The sequence below is a fragment of the Phyllobates terribilis genome, unplaced genomic scaffold, assembly GCF_046119375.1.
Source record: "Phyllobates terribilis strain yellow unplaced genomic scaffold, ASM4611937v1 Scaffold_3__8_contigs__length_932513732, whole genome shotgun sequence".
Lineage (NCBI taxonomy): Eukaryota > Metazoa > Chordata > Amphibia > Anura > Dendrobatidae > Phyllobates > Phyllobates terribilis.
In genome coordinates this window covers 377,105,022-377,130,536 of record NW_027362763.1, presented here as the reverse complement: position 1 = coordinate 377,130,536, position 25,515 = coordinate 377,105,022, and the positions used below count along the sequence as shown (strand labels likewise).

At 42.9% G+C, this 25,515-nt stretch overlaps 1 protein-coding gene across 6 annotated transcripts in view; it reads right to left on the bottom strand.

Moving 5' to 3' along the window:
* Positions 1 to 25,515, bottom strand: part of MLIP (muscular LMNA interacting protein) — a 441,771-nt gene that overhangs the window by 101,142 nt on the left and 315,114 nt on the right. For all 6 annotated transcript variants that reach the window (XR_012318421.1, XR_012318420.1, XM_073675418.1 and 3 more), the window contains 2 exons: positions 13,702 to 13,758; positions 10,344 to 10,388 (listed from right to left, as the gene is read on the bottom strand). Coding sequence is in view for 4 of the 6 variants with exons in the window: in XM_073675418.1 (XP_073531519.1) it covers positions 10,344 to 10,388; positions 13,702 to 13,758 (102 nt within the window). In the remaining 2 variants the exon portion in view is untranslated. The remainder of the gene's footprint in view (positions 1 to 10,343; positions 10,389 to 13,701; positions 13,759 to 25,515) is intronic.

Genomic DNA, 25,515 nt, shown 5'->3' with positions numbered 1-25,515 from the left:
CATCTAGCTCTGAAAAAATATTTGGGCTTGTAGCAGTGTGTAGGACTTGTTCTATTAGTCCGTCTATACAAACCTCCACCTGGTTGCAAATTCAAAATAATTTTTATCTGCATCTAGCTCTGAAAAAATATTTGGGCTTGTAGCAGTGTGCGGGACTTGTTCTATTAGTCCATCTATACTAACCTCCACCAGGTTGCAAATTCAAAATAATTTTTATCTGCATCTAGCTCTGAAAAAATATTTGGGCTTGTAGCGGTGTGCGGGTCTTGTCCTATTAGTCCATCTATACTAACCTCCACCAGGTTGCAAATTCAAAATAATTTTTATCTGCATCTAGCTCTTAAAAAATATTTGGGCTTGTAGCAGTGTGTGGGACGTGTCCTATTAGTCCATCTATACTAACCTCCACCAGGTTGCAAATTCAAAATAAATTTTATCTGCATCTAGCTCTGAAAAAATATTTGGGCTTGTAGCAGTGTGTGGGACTTGTTCTATTAGTACCTCTATACTAACCTCCACCACCTGTGTATGTAATAAAATTGTTTTACTGCATCTCACCCAGCCAATACTTTTGGGCTAATACCACAGTTTGGCCACTCAGCTCTGCTCGGTTCCTATCCATTGTTTTTTGTGTAAACAACTCCAGAGTTGTCAATTAGTTAACCAGCAAAATGAGTGGAAAAAGGCCTGCTGCTGGTAGAAAGGGGAATAGGCGTGTTGGGAAGGGAAAAAAAGGTTGTGTCCGTGGGGTTAGTGTTAAAGCAACACTAACATCTGCAGAAGTCTCCAGCTGCCCGTCTGAGTATGGGGTAGAACAGATTTTTGAGTCTGCAGAGCTGTTTACTCATACTATAGCCTGGGAATCAGAGGTCGGCTCCAGAGCTTCTGTGAATCCAGACGAGGAAATGATCTGCACTGATGCCCAGAATCTTTATGAGTCGGATCCAGGACCAGACGCAGAAGGTTCTGACCATAATGTAGACCCTCATTCCCAAACTGTAACTCCTGTTGGTGGAGACAATGAGGAAGACGATGATGAGACTCAAATACCTGATTGGAGCTACAACTTGAGTTTTTTGTCAGGGGAGGAAGAGGTTGGCTCTGAGGACGACAGGTGTGATAACAATCAGGGTGATGATGACGAGGTTGGAGATCCCACTTACGGTCAACCCACAGTCAGCCAAGAGATGAGGTCAGCAGAGGAGGTGGAGGAGGATGCTAGCAACAACGAGGTCAGGTTGCGCCTTCCTGGACAGAGACATAGTACTGGAAGCAAGTCAACAACTGCATCCTCAAACACAACTCTGCTTCTGACCACAAGTCGTGGTGGCTCTTCAGGTCACATGGGTGCTAAGCCTTGCATAGCCTGGGCATTTTTTCAGATCGATAAGGATGACCCAACTCATGTTATCTGTAATATTTGTCAGCAAAAGCTAAGTAGAGGCCAAAAAATCCATAGTTTGAGTACTTCATGCATGAACCGGCACATGGATATGAAGCATAAGTTGCAGTGGGAAGCTCACTGTGCTACAATGCTGCCTAGCCGGCCGGGCCAACTACCGTCTGCCACATCTTATGCATTCGTGGCCTCTTCATCCTCTGTGACTGGGGGGACAACAGTCACACCTGTTTTGGGATGCAGACCTGCCACCTCTTTACCCGCAACAGCCAGCGTGATTGGCAGGTCATCATTTTCTTTGGAGGTGGAAACACCAGCTGGTGTTCAGCGCTGTCTGACATCGATAGCACCACCTTTGGATCAAGGCAACCTAACATGTCCGCCTGCATCTTCCTCACAGACCGGCAGTTTGCCGGGGACACCCTTCTCAACCCCGTCTAAGCACAACAGCCAGCCCTCGGTCCCTCAGATGTGGACAAGTAAAAGACCATTTCCTCCTAGCCATGAGAAAGCTAAGAGGTTGAATTTCACCATCTGCAAGCTCTTGGCTACAGAAATGCTGCCTTTCCGCCTGGTGGACACAGAGGATTTTCGAGACCTTATGTCCATCGCAGTGCCCCAGTTGGCACTACTTCTCAAAGAAAGGTGTGCCTGCGCTCCACCAGCATGTCACATACAACATCACCGCTTCTTTGAGAAACTCTGTGTGTGACAGGGTGCATTTCACCACAGACACTTGGACGCGTAGGCATGGACAGGGGCGTTACATGTCTCTGACTGGGCACTGGGTAAGTATGGTGACAGCAGGACAAGGGGCTGCTGTCCAAGTCTTGCCGTCCCCACGAGTTGTGCGTCAATCCTCTTTATCTCAATTCCTCCACTGCTTCTGTCTCCTCAACCTCCTCTCGGTCCTCCCCCTGCACCCAATGCCTGTCTGGTCATGCCACAAGCTTTCTAACTGCGCAGAAGGGATCCTGCACACCTCCTTACTAGCAGCAGGGTTCAATGTCATCAGGTGGTTTTTACTTTGAAATGTCTGGGAAATGTGAGTCACAAAGCTGAGAAGTTGTGGTCAGCTCTGGAGAACCAGTTTCATGAATGGTTGTCTCCACTGGACCTGAAACCAGGGAAGGCCGTGTGCAACAATGCTGCAAACCTGGGTGCGGCCCTTCGCCAGGGAAATGTCACACACATGCCTTGTATGGCTCACGTGTTGTTCAGCAATTTTTAGCCCACTATCCCGGACTAGATGGCCTTCTGCAGAGGGCACGGTCGCTGTGTGCTCACTTCCGCAGTTCGCATCCCGCTGCTCAGCGACTTACATCTCTACAGAAGTCGTTGGGCCTGCCACTTCACCGGCTAAAATGCGATGTGCCTACCCGGTGGAATTCAACTCTGCCTATGTTTCAGCGACTGTGGCAGCACCAATAAGTCCTGGTGCAATATGTTCTGACGTATAGCCTGGGCCAATGAGATCCAGAGGTGGGGCAAATCACGCTGGAGGAGTGGTCTCAGATCAGTGACCGATGCACCCTTCTGCACAGTTTTGAAATGGCGACGAAGATGTTTAGTGCTGACGATGCCATTATCAGCATGACTATTCCGGTTATTTACATGCTGGAGCACATGTTAAACAGAATTCGGAGTCAGGTGGTGGCACAAGAGGAGGTGGAGGAAGTAGAGGAGGAGGAGTTGTATGCGGAAGGGCTAACATCTGCAAGGTCCAGACGGTCGGCAGCACCAAGGTGGCAGGCATGTGAGGGTGGGGGAGATGGTTTTACCAGGGTGCATGGTAGCAGCCAAACTAGTGAGGAAGGTGCAGGAGCCCAGGAAGAAGTGGAGGATGAAGTGATGGAAGATTCATCAGATGAGGGAGTCCTTGATCACATTTCTGTTGTGCGAGGTTGGGGGAAGAGGGCAGAGGAAGGAAGCATGATTGTTACCTCGCCACCAACACAAGAGGGACTTGGTGCTCCTGGATGCGCAAGACACATGAGTGCCTTCTTGCCGCACTACCAGCAACATGACCGTCGAATTGTGAGAATTAGACATTATCCTGACTACTGGGTTGCCACACTGTTAGATCCCCGGTACAAAGGTAAATTTGCAGAAATTATTCCTGCCATAGAAAGGGATGCACGCATGCAGGAGTATCAGCAGAGACTGTTGCAGAATCTTACATGTGCTTTTCCGCAAAACACCAGTGTTGCACGTAGTGAATCTCACAGTTCCAACTTGCCAACCGTGGGACCGTCGAGTGTTCAGCACTCAAAACGTAACAGAAACACAGTATCTGCTGGTAACATCAATCTTGCGGAATCATTTCACCACTTTTTTAGCGCACCCTTTGCAAGGCCACAGGAGACAAGAAGTCTGACACACAGTCAACGCCTAGAGACGATGGAACAGGAGTATCTCCAAGTAAACATTGAAGCCATGACTGTGTCACTGGACCCTTGCACTTTTCGGGCTTCCAATCTGGATAAATGGCCGGAGCTCGCCACTTACACCTTGGAGATCTTGTCATGCCCCGCAGCCAGCGTTCTGTCTGAACATGTGTTCTGCGCTGCTGGTGGTGTGCTGACAGATAAGCGCACGCGGCTCTCCACTGAATGTAGACAGACTCACGTTCATAAAGATGAACAAATCATGGATCCGAAAGGACTTTTCTACCCCTGTGTCATCCTGGGGAGAGTAAAAGCTTGATGATTTGTTAAAATCACCTCACCAACCGTTTTAAGCTTCCAAATTACTAATCATGTTTATCTGTATCTTGGCTGGAAAATAATTTGGGCCTTGTAGCAGTGTGCAGTACTGATTCTATTAGGCCATCTATACTAAACTCCACCAAATTTAAAATTACTAATCATGTTTATCTGTATCTTGGCTGGAAAATAATTTGGGCCTTGTTGCCGTGTGCAGTACTGATTCTATTAGGCCGTTTATACTAAACTCCACCAGATTTAAAGTTACTAATCATGTTTATCTGTATCTTGGCTGGAAAATAATTTGGGCCTTGTAGCAGTTTGCAGTACTGATTCTATTAGGCCATCTCTACTAAGCTGCACCAGCTTTCAAATTAATAATAATTTTTAGCTGCATCTAGCCCGGAAAATAATTTTGGGGCTCCTAGATGCGCAAGACACATGAGTGCCTTCTTGCTGCACTACCTGCAACATGACCCTCAGATTGTCAGAATTCGAAATAATCCTGACTACTGGGTTGCCACACTCTTAGATCCCCCACACTCTACGATCAACCTTTTCATTTTAATAAAGAACAAAAAAATGGTCATTTTTGAAATTATAAGCATTAGCGGGTTATTACAAACTGAAATCAAACAGTTTTCAACTTAAAACTTTATTCTAGGTGATGTTACATTTGCACATAGGACCCCTTGTTCGAAAGGAGCTTCTGAACTCTCTCGTCCATTGAATTTGTCAGGTTTTGGATGGTTTCTGCTTCAATTGTTTTGCATGAGGACAGAATACCCTCCCAGAGCTGTTGCTTAGATGTGAACTGCCTCCCACCATCATAGACACTCCTTTTGATGATGCTCCAGAGGTTCTCAATGGGGTTGAGGTCAAGGGAGCATGGGGGTCACACCATAAGTTTGTCCCATTTTATGCCCATATCAGCCAGAGATGCAGATGTGTTATGTGCAGTATGAGACGGTGCATTATCATGCATGAAAATGATCTTGCTGCGGAATGCACGGTCCTTCTTCTTGAACCATGGCAGGAAGTGCTGTTTGAGAAACTCCACATACATTATGGAATTCATCTTTACCCCTTCAGGGATCCTAAAGGGGTCGACAATCTCTCTCCCCATGATTCCAGCCCAAAACATTACTCCACCTCTTTCTTGTTGGTGCCGTAGCCGTGTTTGCATGGGGTGTCCATCAACCAGTCATCCTCCACTCCATCCATCTGGACCATCGAGCGTTGCACGGCACTGATCGTTTAACAAAACAGTTTTGAAGTCAGTCATCATGTATTGTTTGGCCCACTGGAGCTGTTTCTGCTTGTGTACAGTGGATAGAGGAGGTCGACAGGGTGGCTTACGCACAGCTGCAAACCTCTGAAGGACCCTGCATCTTGTTGTTCAGGGGACGTCGGAGGCACCAGCAGCTTCAAAAACTTGTCTGTTGCTATGACAAGGCTTTTTTGCCGCTGCTCTTTTAACCTGACGTAATTGCCTGTAGGAAAGAGTCCTCAATTTTCCCTTATCAGCACGCACACGTGTGTACTGTGAATCAGCTACATACTGCTTGATTGTGCGATGATCAGGATGAAGTGTCTTGGCAATGTTGATTGTAGTCATGCCTTGACCTAAACACTCCACAATTTGTTGCTTCTCAGCAGCCGACACATCCTTTTTCTTTCCCATTTTGGCAGAAAATGTAGGCTGCTTAATAATGTGGGACAGCCTTCTTAAGTAGTCTTGCCTTTCATTGGACACACCTGCCAAACTAATTAGCACAGGTGTCGGCAATTGCTTACAGTGATATAAAGAGCCCTGACACACATCACCATCAATGAGTTTAACTGACAAACAAAAAAATTCTTACCTTATCACTCCTAAACAATTTTTGCATAATAATTTGGAACACAGTGTACATGTGCTTTTCCACAAAACACCAGTGGTTCACGTAGTGAATCTTACAGTTCTAACTTGCCAACTGTGGTCTGTATGGAGTTGTTCAATAAAGGGCCCAAAATTAAGATAACATAGACGGGAGAGGTCTCTATGAATACGAATTCCTAAGTATGTGATATCCTGTGAGGGCCAGGCAAAGGGAAAGTTGGACTGGATGGAATCCTGTATGGCTTTGGGGAGGGAGACATCGAGGTCCTCAGACTTCGCTGCATTGATTTTAAAATTTGACCATGTAACAACGTGATCTATTTCACTATAACAGCAGGGATGGATATATGTGATTGAGTGATATATACTAGGGCATCATCAGCAAATGCAGAGCACTTGTACTCGGTGCCTCCCACCTCAATCCACCTAATATTGGGGTTATGGCGAATTGATGAGAGCAGGTGCTCCGTCACTAAGATGTATAAGAAAGGGGACAGAGGACATCCCTGCCTTGTCCCATTGGTGATTATGAAAGGTGATGAAAATGTTTCATTTATCTTCAGCCTAGTTGACGTATTGCGATACAGGGCCATGATTTTGCCTATAAAGGGGTCCCCTAGACCCCTACCCCAAGCTTTTTAAGAGAATAATATATAGCGTGCCAGGAGACTCTATGGAATGCTTTCTCAGCATCCAACGAGAGTATCTAATTAAAATTTTTTAACTGCATCTAGCCCAGGAAATACTTTGTGCCTAGTAGCAGTGTCTGCTAGTCAGCGGATTATCCCAGCTGGTAAGCAAGCTACACCACCTGTAGTTTGGACACTTAATTTTTTCAAAGGAAATTGTTTAGGCCCCCGGGACACTCAGTGAAGAGCATCGGGGAGGCACCCCAAGGCACAGGGGCTGGGACTGGTTGTAGGACGCCTTGCGGTGGACCGCCAAGCTCGATCCTTATAAAAGCTTTTTAACTGCAGCAGCTTTAGTCGGCGCTACTGGAGCTGGAATTACCGCGGCTGCTGGCATGAGACTTGCCCTTCAATAGATCCTTGTAAAAGGATTTAAAGTGTACTCATTCAAATTAGAGAGACAATTTAAATTAACAAGATTAGACCTGCCTCCACCGCATGGGGGCTCGCTCGACCCACCAGCGGACAGGCACCAGTATTGGGAGAGGGGGGCTGGCCGTCAGGGTCCACCGCGGCTCTGGCACAAACCCGATGACACGGAGGTCGCACGAGCATGAACGGACTGGCCGTGTCGGCTTCGCACTTTTTTGGTTTTAGAAGGGCATGACATACCTATATCTGTGTCTCCCCCTCCTTTTACTCCTCCACCTCTTTTCTTTTCGCATGACTATATGTACTTGTCACTTTTCCAAGTGTTAGTTGTGTCTTCTGAGCAGTTTGTCAGCTCTTGGACACCTTTGAAGTGTTTTCTATGTGTTTTCTATGTGTTTCTATGTGTTTTTGTTTGCCTGCCATTGGTTTTAACGGTGTTCGAAGGTGTTCGACGAACAGTTCGACGAACAGTTCGGCGAACATACGGGTGTTCGACGAACCGAACTGGGGGTGGCTCAACACTAGTAGTGTGGCCATTTATAAAATATATAATATATATCAGATCTTCTACTATTGCCTTAGGAATATAAACTGTATGATGTAGCACTGTATGATTTTGAGTCACCTTTGAGAATAATAAATTGATCTATGTGTTTTACATGTCTAGTGCCCTTGACTTTTCTAGTTTGTGTAAATGTATCAAAAGTGTCAGCTTACAATGGAGATTGCAAAGAGTCAATTATCAAACATCATTTCAGTAGGTTTATTGCTAAAAAGGTGACAGTGATAAAAGATAATGTTGTTTTTCAATTTTCCTTTTAAAGAGGTTGTCTAGGTTCAGTTAAATAACCCACTTTATTTATTTATTTATTTTTGGTGCACTGGCGTAATGAGTTATTCCAATAAAATATTACCAAAGCTTAATTAAATGAAAACTTTCCATTATTAATTCCAGGTATAATTTGCAGCAACTGGAAGATATATATATATATATATATATATATATATATATATAAAAGCTCAGGTAATTACTATTACTTATCAGGGTGAAAAAATAAAAATTGAGAGTCCTCAGTGGATGATACCTTTTAATGACTAATTGAAAAGGTCATGACCAATAGCAAGCTTTTGAAACTACTTCAGTCTCTCCACCAGGCATGGTAAGAGCTCTAGCCTGAGATCTGTTCATGCTGGGAATGTTGGTAACATATTTACCGTATTGATTTGCTTGCAGCTTTTTGCATCTTCTTGTCTACAAACTTTATTTAATGCCTGTATGACTTTGGCAATGATCCCTGCTTTGCAGACAGGCATTAAGGCAACTGTATTATACTAGAGAATTATTGTTATTTATGCAGTTTCTATAGCATACTGAAATCGCTGGGAAGTTGATACTTCACAAAATACACACAACCAAGCCTGTATTTACATGTATGATGCCAGTATCATTCAAAGCAAAATAACTATTTAATACCACAATTAACCTTCCTATATGTTATTATTACACTATTATGCCATATTTTTTAAAAATAAATAAGCTCTGAATACACTAGAGGAAGCACAACCAATAATATCAGTATGTTACATAAAAGATTTATGTCTGCCTATAAAATTGAGCCCGAGGCCAGACTGATATGTAATAGAAGTCAAAAAGCCTTATTGTCATCTACTGGTTGACCGCAATCAAACGGAACCAAGATGCCTTAGGAATGTTGAAGGGGGAACAGATTTGAACGTGAGACCCGTCAGGTGACGTCCAATGAGGAGTTTTTAAATATCATGGTCGAGCGCGCCAAACCTGAGGTGATTTCAGTGAGAAATAAGTATTTGATCCCCTACAAACCATTATGAGTTCTAGCTCCTACAGACCAGTTAGATGCTCCTAATCAACTTGTTACCTGCATTAAAGACAGTTGTCTTACATAGTCACCTGAATAAAAGACTCCTGTCCACAGACTCAATTAATCAGTCAGACTCTAACCTCTACAACATGGGCAAGACCAAAGAGCTTTCTAAGGATTTCAGGGAAAAGATCATAGACCTGCACAAAGCTGGAATGGGCTACAAAACCATAAGTAAGACGCTGGATGACAAGGAGACAACTGTTGGTACAATAGTAAGAAAATGGAAGAAATACAAAATGACTGTCAATCCACATCGATCTGGGGCACCATGCAACATCTCACATCGTGGGGTATCCTTCATCATGAGGAAGGTGAAAGATCAGCCTAAAACCACACGGGGGTAACTTGTTAATGATCTCAAGGTATCTGGAACTGCAGTCACCATGAAAACCATTGATAACACATTACGCCTTAAAGGTTTAAAATCCTGCAGTGCCCGCAAGGTCCCCCTGGGTCAAGAAGGCACATGTGCAGGCCCGTCTGAAGCTTGCAAATGAACACCTGGATGATTGTGTGAGTTATTGGGAGAAGGTGTTGTGGTCAGATGAGACAAAAATTGAGCTCCTTGGCATTAACTCAACTCACCGTGTTTGGAGGAAAAAGAAGGATGAGTACAACCCTAAGAACATCGTTCCAACCGTGAAGCATGGTGGGGGGAAACATTATACTTTTGGGGTGCACCGTACTGAAGGGAAGGTGGATGGGGTCATGTGTCGCGAGATTTTAGCAAACAACCTCCTTCCCTCAGTAAGAGCATTGAAGATGGGTCATGGCTGGGTCTTCCAGCAAGACAATGACCCAAAACATACAGCCAAGGCAACAAAGAGTGGCTCAAAAACAAGCACATTAAGGTCATGGAGTGGCCTAGCCAGTCTCCAGACCTTAATCCCATAGAAAACTTATGGAGGGAGTTGAAGCTGCGAGTTGCCAAGTGACAGACTCAAAATCTGAATGATTTAGAGATAACCAGCAAAGAGGAGTGGATCAAAATTCCTCCTGACATGTGGGCAACCCTCATCATCAACTATAAAAGCATCTGACTGCTGTGCTTGCCAACAAGTATTAAGTGTTGTTTGCCAGAGGGATCAAATACTTATTTCTCAATGCAAAATGCAAAAGTGATCATGGGGTGAAAATAAGGATGCTAAAATGTGGCCACATTATTGTTACTAATTTCATACAGCATTGAGGTTTGAAAAACAAAATCCAAATAACACAATGAGGATCTCTTTTCTTTGAAATACATTTGTTTTTCTTCCTGGTGCTATTGAGGAGCAAATAACAGAAACATAAATTAAAGGTGGCAAATCTCATTGAGCTGAATCTGTTCTTGATCTTCTGGGTACACAGTAAATTGGATCTCAGAAACTAAACAAGATTTCATGAACTCACGTATTTGGTTTCTCGGCCAGCTGATTTCATTGGAGGCCTTGGTATCTGTAAAGTAGAGAATGATAAATGTTTTGTTTTACTGTAATGTGCATTGACAGCCAGTAGAAAATCAAATTTGTGTATATAAAACATCAGAAAAGATCTGCCAGTGACATTGAGCTGAGCACAAAAAGGATATGAACTTTAATGTCTCAATATTGTTTCCTAAGTTGAAAAAGCTGCAAAACATATTTTAGATTTTTTATATAATGTTTGAATGCATAGTGCATTTATTGTATGCCTATGTCTTACAAATCCACAATTAAGTAAAACAAACTTTCTGACACCAAATAATTTGGGGAGGTGAATACACAGATTACTTTTATTTATTTTAGTGGATCTATAGCAGCTAACTCACAAGCAAATCTGATTTTAAAAATCATACAGTTTGGTTAAAATTTCCCTGAAGCTTTCTGTGTACCATTTTTTTTCATCACATTTTTAAAGGTTGTTTGTCAGCATAGAATGACTGTTTAAATCAAGTACAGGCGCTCGGTGCGCCTTTGGCATGGCCAAACATTTAAGTGCACCTTCCCACTAACTTAATATTCCCTCTATCGGCACTCCCCTCTCCTTTGATTGACAGCTCTGGCTTTATAAAGCCAGCGAACGGCGGTGATAGATGAAAAACAAGTAGGTGGGAAGCTGCATTAACATGTTTGGCCACGCAAAGGGTGCACCGTGCGTCTGTACTTACTGTACTTAATTTCAACAGTCATTCTATGCCGACAGACTCCAATTAAACACAGGAACACCAATCAATTTGATAAAGTGTTTTTTCATATTTTTTATATATGTTTGCAATCAAGTAATGTATATCATAAAACTAAAATCTGTGTATTATTCCATGTGAATGGAATAAAGAGGCAATGTATGATACAACAACTCAAAACCAAAAAGGGAATACCTATGTTACACACTGCCTCATCTTACATCCATATTAACAATTTTTATTCCATTATGATCAACTGTTTTGACTACGTAGCTTAGTTATCTGTTTTAAGCCAAAAAGCTAGACTAAATGTATCGTTATAAAGTATATACATTTTTTCTGCATTATTGGCTGCAAGTGTGGAGGGGGCTCAGGATCTGAGTTCCCTCCACACGTTGTAGATGCTTCTGATTCTAATTGCTGATCTCCAGACATTGCTGTTAATTATTGGATGCCATTCTCAATCTGTTAGAGGCATATATATGTAGTGTTGATTTGTGTTTATATGTCTCCCAATGGCAAATTCCCGCAACGTCGGGGACAGATGGGTTACCATAGTAAACAAGAGCCTGCTGAAGGCCCCCTGGCTGCTAGTTTGGTATTCCTCCGAAGTTCAGCCAAAGGCCGAGCTCCATATCTGATCATGATTTTTCCTTTATACTGCAATAGCTTGGATGACAAGAATTCTAAGTACCTTAAGGAGACTTAAAAATAATGTAATAAATAAAAAAATGTTTTTAAAAATATAAGCAAATCAAAAATATATGAAAATTCAAATCGTTCCCTTTTATCCCCATAAAAAAAATACAAAAACTATTAGGTATTTCAGTGTCCATAAAAGTATAAAATGAGTCAACCTGTATAGTAAGCAACATAAAGTGAAAACAATTAAAACACAAGAATTGCAGTTTTTTTGTCACCTCATCTGAAAAAAAGCAAGAAAAGTGATCAAAACATTGGCTCACTACGCAAAAAAAAAAAAAACTAAAACTGAATCAGCTCTATCAATGAAAAAATATAAATGCTATGGGTTTTGGAAAATGATGACACAAAGCGAAAAAATTTTTTTTTTTTACAAAATTCAGAATTTGTTTCATTATTTAAGTAGAAAAAAATCAATGCAAGTCTGGTATCACCATAATCACATTGATCTGGACAATCATATGTCTAAGTCATTTTTATTGTACCATGAATACCATGAACAAAACCCTAAAAAACAAAGGTGGAATTGCATTTTTTTCATCATTTCATCCCACCTAAAATTTTTTCAGTTTTCAGTACATTATATGGAAAGGGAATTGTGTCATTAAAAACTATAGGTTTGTCCCACAAAAATCAAGTCCTTACACTTTTATGTCAGTAGAAAAATTTAAAAGTTATGTTTCTTGGAATAAGTGGAGGCAAAAATACAAAAAAAAATCCCTGGTTGTTAAAGGATTTAAAAAGAGCCTGTCAGCATGGTTTTGTAATGTAAAGTAAAGACATGGCTGTAATGGCGCTATAATACTGATTACATTGATACCTTTGGTGAAGAAATTCACTTTGTTGTTGTTCTTTAATCACCATTTAAAATTTCTGCTAATTAGATTTCGGTGCACAGGGGCCGGACTGTGCACTGGGATATCTCTTCAATTGATTCTTCTCTGTGATTCCCCGCCTGCCTCTGGTCTTTGAATAACAGGTTACTGCTTTTTCAATTACCTAACGCCTTTCTTTGAATTATTCTCTTCAAATGAAGGAGAAAGGAGGAAGAGCATGGTGCCACAGACAAGAGGAAAAGACCCAGGGTACAGTCCGGCCCCTGTGCACCAAAATGTAATTAGCAGAAAATTTCAAATGGTGATTAAATAGCAACAAAGGTGATTTCTTCACCAAAGGTATCTATTTAATCCGTGTTACAGCGCCACTACAGCCTTTACATTACAAAATTGTGCTGACAGGTTCTCTTTAAATACATTAAATACACTACATAATATTATTTACATTAACACGATACATGTAGCAAAATATCTATAATGCAAAAGTAATCCATATTTATTTGTATAATTGTAGCTGGCATTGATTCATGTCTTGAGAGCTAAGTGGGGACAAGTAGTGCTCAAAATAAGAGCACAATGTATACAGCTACTGGAGCATGCATAGATCGGTGTGTCAAGATGGATTTGCTAATGTGGAGATTGTGTAAGGTAATTGTGATCAATGATGTTATTTGCTCTGGATGTAAAAATATTATGTATTCTAGTTACTCAAAATCAATATTGTATTGTAGTATAGTGTCTGAATTAAAATGAACACTCTGGAAAAATAGTAGCTGTTTGCATGAAATATGGGCTTTAAAAAACTTCTGTGTTCTTCAGGCACACATTTTTTCTTGCAGAGTTATATGTCATTTATGAGATAAAATTATGGCATATTCCATTCTAAGATGTTTTGTATAGTTATTCCCCACTATAAGTAATGTTTCAGAGAAGCAGAAGAACAGAGACAAAGGGACTACTGTATATGTAGGCTCTTTACATATGGATTTGTGTAAAGCTTTATGCTTAGTGTAAGGCTTGAGGGGGTGGATGTACATTTATGGGCAATTCACTGGTGCAAAATACTTACACAGGCAGATTTTCTCTCAGATTTCAGCTTTGGAGATCTTGATGCAGTGTTAGAGTGCTCATCATGAAAAAAAAATGAAATAAAAACTCAGTGTGATTATTCTAACATTGCAAAATATATGTCTATATATAAAAGTAATATATCACTGTGTATATGAAAATAAACAAATGCTTAAATGGATTTTCAGCCTCAAAATACATAAATGTGCTTAAAAACTTGAGTTTTATAACTTACTGAAATGTTTCCAGGTGCCAGCATTTTTAGTTAGCAGCTCCATATGTGTCTTGGACGTTTCCTGCACCAGAGTAATGTGTGAAGTCAGTCACATGACTGTTTATTTCAGTAGCTGGGCCCCCCTTCTCTGTCACAGTTGATGTAGAAAGAGAAGGGGCTAGGAGCAGATTTAGATGGAGAGGCTACCTAATGATATGGTCACCAGAACTAATAGAGCTATATTAGTAACTTATGTAACTCAATATTTAAAGCTGATTTAAGTATATATTCTATTGTCTCCCTGAAAAAATCCATTTAAGCCTAGATTATAGACTTACAGACTTTACAGGTACATTTTTCTTGATGTGGTTCCAAGCTACACTACTCATTACATTTGTGTGGTCTGCTCTTATCAATGTCGCCATTGATCAAGAGGAAGCTTAGATCTAAGAACAAGGAAAAGAAGAAATATTTCCGAAGAAAATGTCAGGAAATTCTACCCTTCTATCCACACTTATCATTTTGAAAAAAAAAGGGGACAGAGGAACAATTTGTTCAAATATGATGAGAAAGGTGTATTATACTGCAGGTTTCTATTAGAAGTAGCTGACAAATTGTTTATGGACACTTCCTTAAAAGTTTTGCTCAGATCTTATGGTGCAATGTCCTCTGATGCACCACTTTTAGGAACTGTCAATTCTTTTCACATTACTTAGGTGTAGTGTTATGTGCTATGTGTAAGTATCACATTTTCCAGTGAATTGAGAGGATATACTGTATACAGTTGTGCTCAAATTTTTCCTCTCTTGGCCATGTTTTAGAGAATATGAATGATAACAAAAAACTTTTTATCCACTCATGGTTATTGGTTGGGTGAAGCCATTTATTGCCAAACTACTGTGTTTTCTCTTTTTAAATATTAATGATAACCAAAAACATCCAAATGACCCTGATCAAAAGTACACATACCCCAGTTCTTAATACCATGTATTGCCCTCTCTAACATCAATGACAGCTTGAAGTCTTTTGTGGTAGTTGTGAATGAGGTTCATTCATTTCTCAGATGGTAAAGCAGCCCATTCTTCTTGGCAAAAAGCCTCCAGTTCCTGTAAATTCCCGGGCTGTCTAGCATGAACTGCACGCTTGAGATCTCCCCAGAGTGGCTCAATGATATTGAGGTCAGGAGACTGAGATGGCCACTGCAGAACCTTGACTTTGTTCTGCTATAGCCAATGACAGGTCAACTTGGCCTTGTGTTTTGGATCGTTGTCATGTTGGAACGTCCAAGTACGTCCCATGTGCAGGTTCCAGCTGATGAGTGCAAATTTGCGGCCATTTTGAAGTTCGCCATTTTGGATCCAACTTTATTTCTTTCAATGGGAAGAGGGTCTTGTGACACATCAAACTTATTGAGAATTTTATATGAAAAACAATGGTGTGCTTGGTTTTAACGTAACTTTATTCTTTAATGAGTTATTTACAAGTTTCTCTTTGTTTACAGCCATTGACATATCGCAGAGGTTAACACGTGAGGAGCGGATAAAAATTGTGTTGATGTTTGGTGAACGCAGTACCCGGGTCATTGCAGCAGATTTCAATGCAAGACACCCTATGAGACCTCCGATGCTACAGTTAGAAAACTGCTTGCCAAATTTTGTGAAGCAGGTGCAGTGTTGGATTTGCCAAAATGTGGACACAAGAAAACTGACACTAATGAAGAAACATCAATGGCTGTCCTAGGTTCATTCAGCAAGAGCCCACAGCGTAGCACTCGCCGCATGTCACTGGAGAGTGGCATCATTCGAACATCCCTTCGTCAGATATTAGCTACTCACAAATGTCAGCCTTACAAAATCCAGCTGCTGCAGCATCTCAACGAGGATGACCCAGATTGGCGCACTGAATTTGCAGAATGGGCAAAACAAAAATTGGAACAGGACCCTCAGTTTACACAGAACATTATGTTCAGTGATGAGGCAAACTTTTTTGTGAATGGTGAAGTTAACAAACAAAACCACTGCTATTGGTCTGACACTAACCCACAGTGGATAGATCCCTGCAAGCCTGTTGGAACACAAAAATTAATGGTATGGTGTTGTATATGTGGTACAAAGATAGTGGGGCCATTCTTCATCAATGGAAACCTCAATGCCACTGGATATCTGAAATTGCTACATGATGATGTGTTGCCCTCTTTATTCACTGCAAGATGGTGCACCACCACATTACGGGAGTCAGGTCCGAGCATTCCTACATGAACAGTTTCCTGGAAAATAAATTGTTTGTCATGGGCCAGTTGAATGGCCACCAAGATCTCCAGATCTGACCCCCTTAGACTTTTATCCTTGGGGGTCATCTGAAGGCAAATGTCTATGCTGTGAAGATACGAGATGTGCAGCATCTGAAACAACGGATACTGGAAGAATGTGCTAGCATTTCTTCTGGGGTATTGCTATCAGTGTGTCAAAAGTGGGAGAAGAGGGTTGCATTGACAATCCAACACAATGGGCAGCACTTTTAACACATTTTATAAGTGGTCATAAACTTGTAAATGACTCATGAAAGAAACAAGTTACATTAAAACTAAGCACACCATTGATTCTCAATAAGTTTGATGTGTCACATGACCCTCTTCCCATTGAAAAAAATAAAGTGGGATCCAAAATGGCCAACTTCAAAATGGCCTCCATGGTCACCCCCCATCTGGAAAAGTTTCCCCTCTCCCATATACTAATGTGCCACAAACAGGAAGTTGATATCACCAACCATTCCCATTTTATTTAGGTGTATCCATATAAATGGCCCACCTTGTATATACTGTATATATATATACACATACATATAATTTCATATATATATATACTGTATATATATATATATATATATGTATATATATACAAATGTAGATAGATAAATATATATGTATGTGTTACTCCAATTTAATAAAAAAAGCATACATATACATATACGCAAGAAACTTTCTATTGAGATACACAACTACACAATAAAAACAAAATTGAAAAGTTAATAGTAAAAACAAAGAGCAATGAAAGCATGGGAAGGCTGATGAGAGACACATAATAATGAAAAAAAGATTACAATACAAAGGGTATCCACCAGATGGCAGAATGCTACCAAAGAGTAATTACTAGTGATGAGCGAGCATACTCGCAAGTAGTCGGTACTCGCCTGAGCATCTCAGTACTCGAGATGCTCGGAGCTCGCCGAGTACTTGCTAGATGATGGGGCGGATGCTCGGGTCCCCTCCCTTCATGTTTGGTGCTCTTTAGAGCGCCAATCAACATGCAGAGATTGCCTGCCACTCATTATAATGCCGCAGCCATGATGGTTGTGGCATTACAGTACAGTGATTGGCTGGCCGCACAGCATCATCAGGTCTATGTCAGAACTGGCGCCGCTGTGCTCGTCACTGTCACTCCGGAATCAGGCAGAGTAGCGAGAGGTGCTGCTGCATCAGGGAGAGATAGGACTAATCCATCTGCAGAGATATCAGACAGGCAGGGTATATAGGCAGGCAGGGTATATAGCAGACTGCAGTTCACATAGCACAAGAGGCTCCATTCCAATTCTGTCTTCTGCTGTTGTTAGATATTTCTGGACAAAGGCCCAGGTCTCAGGGGCCAGGAATACGGTTTTTTGGATCTTATTCCTCAATGTTTGCTTAAAAAGCAATCCGGAGAACACCGTTTTTCTGCGCCATTTGCATGTTGGCACTGCAGAATACAGCCAGGTCCTTTCCATATTAAAGCGCTAGAAATCCAGCTATTTAAAACTGTGTTTTCTCCATCACACGGATCACATATACGTTTTCTGAAAATACTGCCATTTCTGGCCTCCATTAAAAATATGTTTCAGTGAGTCAGTGAAGCAATTAACACCAGTTTGATGTTCAAACTAGTTACCTACAGGCCAGGTATTTAAAACTCTGTTTTCTCCGTCACACGGATCACATATACGTTGTCAGAAAATGCTGTCATTTCTGGTCTCCATTTAAAATTTGTTTCAGTGTGTCAATGATGCAATTGACACCAGTTTGCTGTTCAAACTAGTTACCTACAGGCCAGGTATTTAAAACCCTGTTTTCTCCGTCACACGGATCACATATACATTGTCAGAAAAATACTGCCATTTCTGGCCTCCATTAAAAATTTGCTTCAGTGTGTCAGTCAAGCAATTGACACCAGTTTGCTATTCAAACTAGTTACCTACAGGTCAGGTATTTAAAGCTCTGTTTTCTCCGTCACACGGATCACATATAAGTTTGCTCCAAACTCAGTCATTTGTAGTGAGCATGGAAGATATTGTCCTCCATTTAAAATGGGCAAGACACGTGGCAAGGGACGGGGAACTGGACGTGATGGTGCATGCAGAGGCTGAGGACAAGGCGTGGGCAAGCTGAAATTGTGCCACAACAAACACCCGCATCTTCTCGCCCGACCTTCCTATCTCAATTCCTAGGGGACCGCAACATACCATTATTGAACCCAGAGCAGTGTCAAAAGGTTGTTGGTTGGATAGCGGATAATGTTTCCAGTTACTTAGCCACCACCACCACCTTGTCTTCCACACGGTCAAGTCTCAGTAGCCGTGAGTCTGGACCGCATATTCCTCACCCTGATCCTCCTTCCTCCCACCATACCGAGTGCGCGGAGACAACTGATCCCACACTTGGACACTCTGAAGAGCTGTTCACTTTTCCATTTATAGATTCAGGCCTCTCGCCCCGTCCACTTGAAGCGGGGCAAGAGAAGATTGAATGCAGCAATGCACAAATATTTGAGCAGCCACGGTCACATGAAGGCGACGGTGGGAAAGTGTCACAAGAGGTGGACAATAATGAGACTCAATTGCCAGAAAGTCAGGAGGAGGACCAGTGTGCGGAAGTGGAGGAAAAGGTGGTGGATGATATAGTAACTGACCCAACCTGGCAGGAGGACATGCAGAGCGAGGACAGCAGCACACAGGGGGGGGGAGGCAGAGCACCCCAACAGGCAGGAAGAAGCAGTGTGGTGGCCACAGACAGAAGGCAGGCAACTGTTCCCCGTAACACCAACACGAAGGAAGTTGCCAGTACAACTGTTAGGTCTTCCAGAGTCTGGTTGATTTTTAAAGACTCTGCTGATAACCCCAATAACCTGCCAGGCCAGCATCAGCAGGGATGGCAAAACGACTAGCCTGACCACCAAGAGCATGATCAGGCACATGGCAGCAAAGCACCCGACTTTGTGGGCTGAACCCCAGGGTCCAGGAACAGTGTCTGCAGGTGGCACCATTGCTTCTTCCACTGTTGTGCATGCAAGCCAATCCCCTGTCCATGGTGCATGCGAAGATGCCTCCTGCCCTGCACCTGTCGTTTCACACTCTCAAGTAGCAGCATCAGGAAGCACGTCCATGTCCTTGTCCCAGCGCAGCGTTCAGTTGTCCATACCCCAGTCCTTGGAATGCAAGCGCATATATGCAGCCAATGCCCCACAGACCACACTACTAAATTCTCACATTTCATGACTGCTTACACTCAAAATGTTGCCTTTTAGGCTCGTGGAGACGGAAGCATTCTGCAGCCTGATAGCAGTGGCCGTCCCTCGGTACTCGGTCCACAGCCACCACTATTTCTCCTCGTGTGCCATCCCTGCATTACACAAGCACATGTCCCAAAACATTAGCCGTGCCCTCAACAACGCAGTTACTGGGAAATTCCACCTAACCACACACATGTGGACAAGTGCTTGTGGGCAGGGACAGTACATCTTGCTGAAGGCACACTGGGTTAACATAGTGGAAGCCGGGACCCAGTCGGAACTTGGGATGGAAGACGTCCTCCTGACGCCAAGGATTGCGGGCCCTGTGTCAATCAGGGCTGCCCCCATGGTCTACAGCTCCTGCACCTCATCCTCCTCAGCCTCCTCCTCCTCTTCAGCCTCCATCTCCGAAATGACCACATCAGTTACAAGCTGGAAGCACTGCAGCACTGCCTCGGCCAAGTGGCAACAGGCTGTGCTGAAGCTAATATACTTAGGTGACAAACCGCTCAATGCTGAAGAGTTGTGGACAGCTCTGAAAGAGCAGGCAGATCTGTGTCTCACAGCGCTGAACCTAAAGCCAGGCATGGTCATGTGTGACAATGGCCAGAACCTGTTGGCGGCTCTGAGGCGAGGCGAGCTCACACTCGTACCATGCCTGGCCTGTTATGATCTGCTACAAGCACTAAGGAAAGACAGGAGATCTGTCCCTACAATAGAACTAAGCTTGATCCCTACGATGTAAAGGGGAACCTGATCCTGCGATCAGACCCGCTAAAGTCCTCAGCTAGTCTGTACGAAGACCTATAGATTTGAGGGAGGGATCCCTACAAGAACTAGGGACTGGGAGTAAGATGGACACCTCCTAGCAGAAACTGTAGCAGAAAAGGACAAACAAACAACATAGAAAAATAGAGGTCAAGAGACCTAGCAAAACTGACGGAGTAAGGTAACAAAGCACCTGGCTAGATTAAGAGTTGAAATTACAATGAAGTCCAGCAAGGCCAGAAGGGCGGAGCAGGAATAAATAGGCAAAAAATGTCATGTGACTAGCAAACTAGAAAAAACCTAACAGGAGAGTTCTAACAGTACCCCCTCTTCTATGAGGATCCTCCGGATCCCCTAGGCCCAGGCTAATCAGGAAACCTCCTGTGAAACTCTCTGACAAGTCTGGAAGCAGAAACATCATCCACCCTCACCCATGAGTTATCCTCGGGACCGAAACCCTTCCAAGCAATGAGATACTGCAAGCTCCCTCTATACCGTCTAGAATTAAGGATGCGGGAAATTTCATATTCCCCGTCCTCCACCACCGGAGGAACAGTGGCAGTGGCGTCTCTATCAGATACATCAGCTTTTTTCAATAGAGAAACATGGAACACCGGATTAATCTTCCAGGAGGTAGGAACCTCCAACCTTACAGCAGATTGGTTAACTACCTGAAGCACCTTAAAGGGCCCTACAAACTTGGGACCCAATTTTTTAGAAGGAATCCTCAACCGCAGATTCTTAGAGGACAACCAAACCATGTCACCAGCCGTAAACAAAACCTCTTGACGTTTCCTGTCAAAGTACCTCTTAGATTTTTTGTTAGCCTCCTGCAGATTACCACGCACATCCGTCCAAACTCTTTCCAAATCACCGGAAAAACTCTCCTCCTCAGGCACAGCCGATACCAATTTGGAGAATGACCCAAAAGATGGATGTCTCCCAGAACAACAAAAAAAAGGCGAACACCCAGCAGAAGAGGATGCATGGTTGTTAAGAGCAAATTCAGCAAGCGGCAGAAACTCAGACCACCCTTCTTGATTGTCTGCCACAAAACAACGCAAGAACTGCTCAACATCCTGGTTCTTCCTTTCTGTATGGCCATTAGACTCAGGATGATATCCAGATGAAAATGACAAATGAACTCCCAACCTGTCACAAAAAGCATGCCAAAAACGAGCCACGAACTGAGGTCCCCTATCAGAAACAATGTCAGTAGGAAGACCATGGAGTCTGACAATCTCCTTGACAAAGGCCTTAGCGAGTGTCTTAGCGCAGGGAAATTTGATGAAGGGAACCAAGTGACACATCTTGCTAAAAGGGTCCACGACCACCCAGATGACCGTGAAACCCTCAGAGGGGGGAAGGTCAGTAATAAAGTCCATAGCCAGATGTGTCCAAGGTGCACTAGGAACCTCCAGAGGGCAAAGCAACCCCGCAGCAGGAGCATGCGAAGACTTAGATCTAGCACACACAGTACATTGACGCACCCACTTAATGACTTCCTTCTGCCATCCAGGCCACCAAAAACTGCAACCCACAAGTCTCTTGGTCTCAGAAATTCCTGGATGACCTGCCAACCGAGACTCATCACACTCAACAAACAAATCTCTCCTAAAGGTCCTAGGCACAAACAACCTCCCATGGGGAGTGTTAGATGGGGCATTCTCCTGTGCTTTAAGAATCTAATCTTCCAAAACGGAGTCCAATGCAGCAATCACAATACCTTCTTGTAAAATGCTCTCCTCCTCAGCACCGACCATGGGAGAAAAGCTGCGAGACAAAGCATCAGCTTTAACATTCTTGGTACCCGGGATGTAAGTAACGGAAAAATTAAACCTTGAAAAAAAAAGTGCCCACCTAGCCTGACGGGCATTCAAGCGCTTGGCAGCATCAAGATAGATCAGATTTTTATGATCAGTGAAAACCTGAATGGGAAATTCAGCACCTTCCAAGAGATGACGCCAGTGTTCAAATGCGAGTTTAATAGCCAGCAATTCCCGATTACCAATATCGTAATTAAGTTCAGTCTCAGAAAATTTTTTTGAAAAAAAGGCACAGGGATCTACTCCATCCTTGTTTTCCTGAGACAACACCGCACCGACTCCCACAGAAGAAGCATCAACCTCAACCAAAAACGGCTTAGTCACATCAGGCTGCATAAGGATGGGGGCCGAGCTGAATCTCTCCTTTAGAAACACAAAAGCTTCAATGGCCTCAGTAGTCCACTGAACCGTATTAGCACCTTTCCTGGTGAGATCGGTCAGTGGTTTAACAATAATAGAAAAATTTTTAATGAATTTTCTGTAGTAATTGGCGAAACCCAAAAACCTCTGTATCGATTTCAAACCAATAGGCCTAGGCCATTCCTGCACAGCTTGAACTTTCACCGGGTCAATCTCAAAACCCTCGCTGGAGATAATGTAGCCCAAAAAACTAATTCTCTGTACAGCGAACTCACATTTCTCCAGCTTAGCAAAAAGCGAATTGTCAATCAATAACTGCAATACCTCACGTACGCTCCGCCAATGAGACTCCAGATCAGGCGAATAAATCAAAATGTCATCCAAAAACACAACCACATTTTTGCCGATCAAAGTTCTAAGGATGTCATTAATAAGATTCTGAAAAAATGCTGGTGCATTGGTAAGACCAAAAGGCATCACCAGATTCTCAAAATGACCCACAGGAGTGTTAAAAGCAGTTTTCCATTCATCACCCTCCTTCATGCGCAACAAATTGTATGCCCCCCGGAGATCAATTTTAGAGAACCATTTGGCCCCCACTAACTGGTTAAACAAATCAGTAATCAATGGCAGTGGGTAGGGATTGCGTACAGTAATTTTGTTAATCTCGCGAAAGTCCAGACAAGGACATAAACCGCCGTCCTTTTTTTTAACAAAAAAAATCCAACAGCCACAGGTGACTTAGAGGGTCTGATATGACCGGCAGCCAAGCTCGTCTGTATGTATTCCTCCAAAGCCTTTCTCTCAGGAATAGTAAGATTAAATAAACGACTTTTAGGGAGAGTCGCTCCAGGGACAAATTCAATGGTACAATCATAGTCTCTATGAGGAGGCAAAATTTGCGACTCCTCCTCAGAAAAAACTTTCCAAAAATCCTGAATAGGTACAGGAAATTCCCCTTTATCTACAGCAGCAATGCGCCCGTTACAACACTTGTCATAACACTTAGGGCTCCAGGACTTAATTTCATTGGTAGACCAATCCAGTACAGGATTGTGCAATTTTAACCAGGGCAAACCCAAAACTACTGGAGAAGGCAAATTATTTAATACCACCAAATCCAAATTTTCTTGGTGAATACCATTAATAGTGAGGGGATATTCATAAACCTTGTGAGTAACACATTTCAAGGGAGAACCATCGACAGAAACCACGGAAATAGGGGATGACAAAGGTTTGGGTTTTAATTTAAGTTTTTCCAAGAATCCCCCATCAATCACATTCAGAGTAGAACCACAATCCACAAATACCCGAAATTCAATTAATTCTTCCTGAGCAGCGGTAGTAGCAGAAAGAAATACCCCCTTAGTATTTAAACAGGCTATACGGGCGTAACTGACCTTTTTTTTTTTCTTTGTTCATACGAAGCACACAGTTCTTAATGAAATGGTCAGATTTTCCGCAATAAAAGCACAAACCTTCAGAAAATCTGCGGTCTTTTTCCTGAGAGCGGAGTGACATCGCCCCAATCTCCATCGGCTCTCCAACGTCAGTACAGACCCTCTCAGAACTCGGAGCTGACATGGCAGAGGATTTACCCTCATTAATCCTTGCACGCAGTCTCCTGTCCACCCGTATAGCTAATTGCATAGCCTCCTGCAAGTTTCCAGGTGTAGGATAAGCAATCAGCAGATCCTTAACCCTTTCACCTAGCCCTGCAAGAAACAAACTTTTCAGAGCAGAATCGTTCCACCTGACCTGAGCAGACCCCCGACGGAAGTGAGTACAATAATTTTCCACATTACCTGATCCCTGCCTCAAATGTCTCAATTCCGTCTCAGCTGATGAGACACGATCAGGATCATCATACAACAACCCCAAAGCAGAAAAAAAACTATCCACTGATCTAAAGCACGGATCACTAGGTTGGAGAGAAAAGGCCCATCCCTGAGGTTCCTTGCGCAAAAGTGACATTATGAACCCTATGCGCTGTGATTCATCACCAGAGGATCTGGGTCTTAAAAGAAAATACAATAAACAAGCATTTTTAAAGGAAAAAAAGTCTTGTTGTTCACCAAAAAATAAATCAGGCAAACATACCTTTGGCTCTACAAAATGCGCTCCAGAACAGCTACTCACGTGTTGTTGGAGCTCGGCCACCTCCAGAGAGAGTCCCTGCAAGCATTGAGCCAAATCCTGAACCGACACCATGATGGAAACTGGAAGTCTTTCCTTAGAGAAATTTTTGCGCTGGACTTACTGTTATGATCTGCTACAAGCACTAAGGAAAGACAGGAGATCTTTCCCTACAATAGAACTAAGCTTGATCCCTACGATATAACGGGGAACCTGATCCTGCAATCAGACCGGCTAAAGTCCTCAGCTAGTCTGTACGAAGACCTTTAGATGTGAGGGAGGGATCCCTACAAGAACTAGGGACTGGGAGTAAGATGGACACCTCCTAGCAGAAATTGTAGCAGAAAAGGACAAACAAACAGCATAGAAAAATAGAGGTCAAGAGACCTAGCAAAACTGACGGAGTAAGGTAACAAAGCACCTGGCTAGATTAAGAGTTGAAATTACAATGAAGTCCAGCAAGGCCAGAAGGGCGGAGCAGGAATAAATAGGCAAAAAAGGTCATGTGACCAGCAAACTAGAAATAACCTAACAGGAGAGTTCTAACATGGCCCATGTGCTTAACCTGTGGTTCAGCTGTTTCTCAAATCCTACCCAGAGCTGCCGGATCTGCTTGTTAAAGTACGCTGCCTGTGTGCCCATTTCAGAAAGTCACCTTCAGCTTCCGCCACCCTTTCCGTGTTGCAGCAGCGTTTGCAGCTTCCGGCTCCCAGACTGGTGTGTGATGTCCCCACGCGTTGGAACTCTACACTGCAGATGTTGGGAAGGATTTGTGAGCAGAAGAGGGCATTTGTTGAGTACCAGCATCAACAAGGCCGTCGGTACTCAGCTCAGACTCCACACATAAGACCTCAGGAGTGGACATGGATGTCAGACATATGTACCATCCTCCAAAACTTTGAGGACTCCACCAAGATGGTGAGCAGCGATGATGGCATAATTAGCATCACCATCCTGCTTCTCTGTCTTCT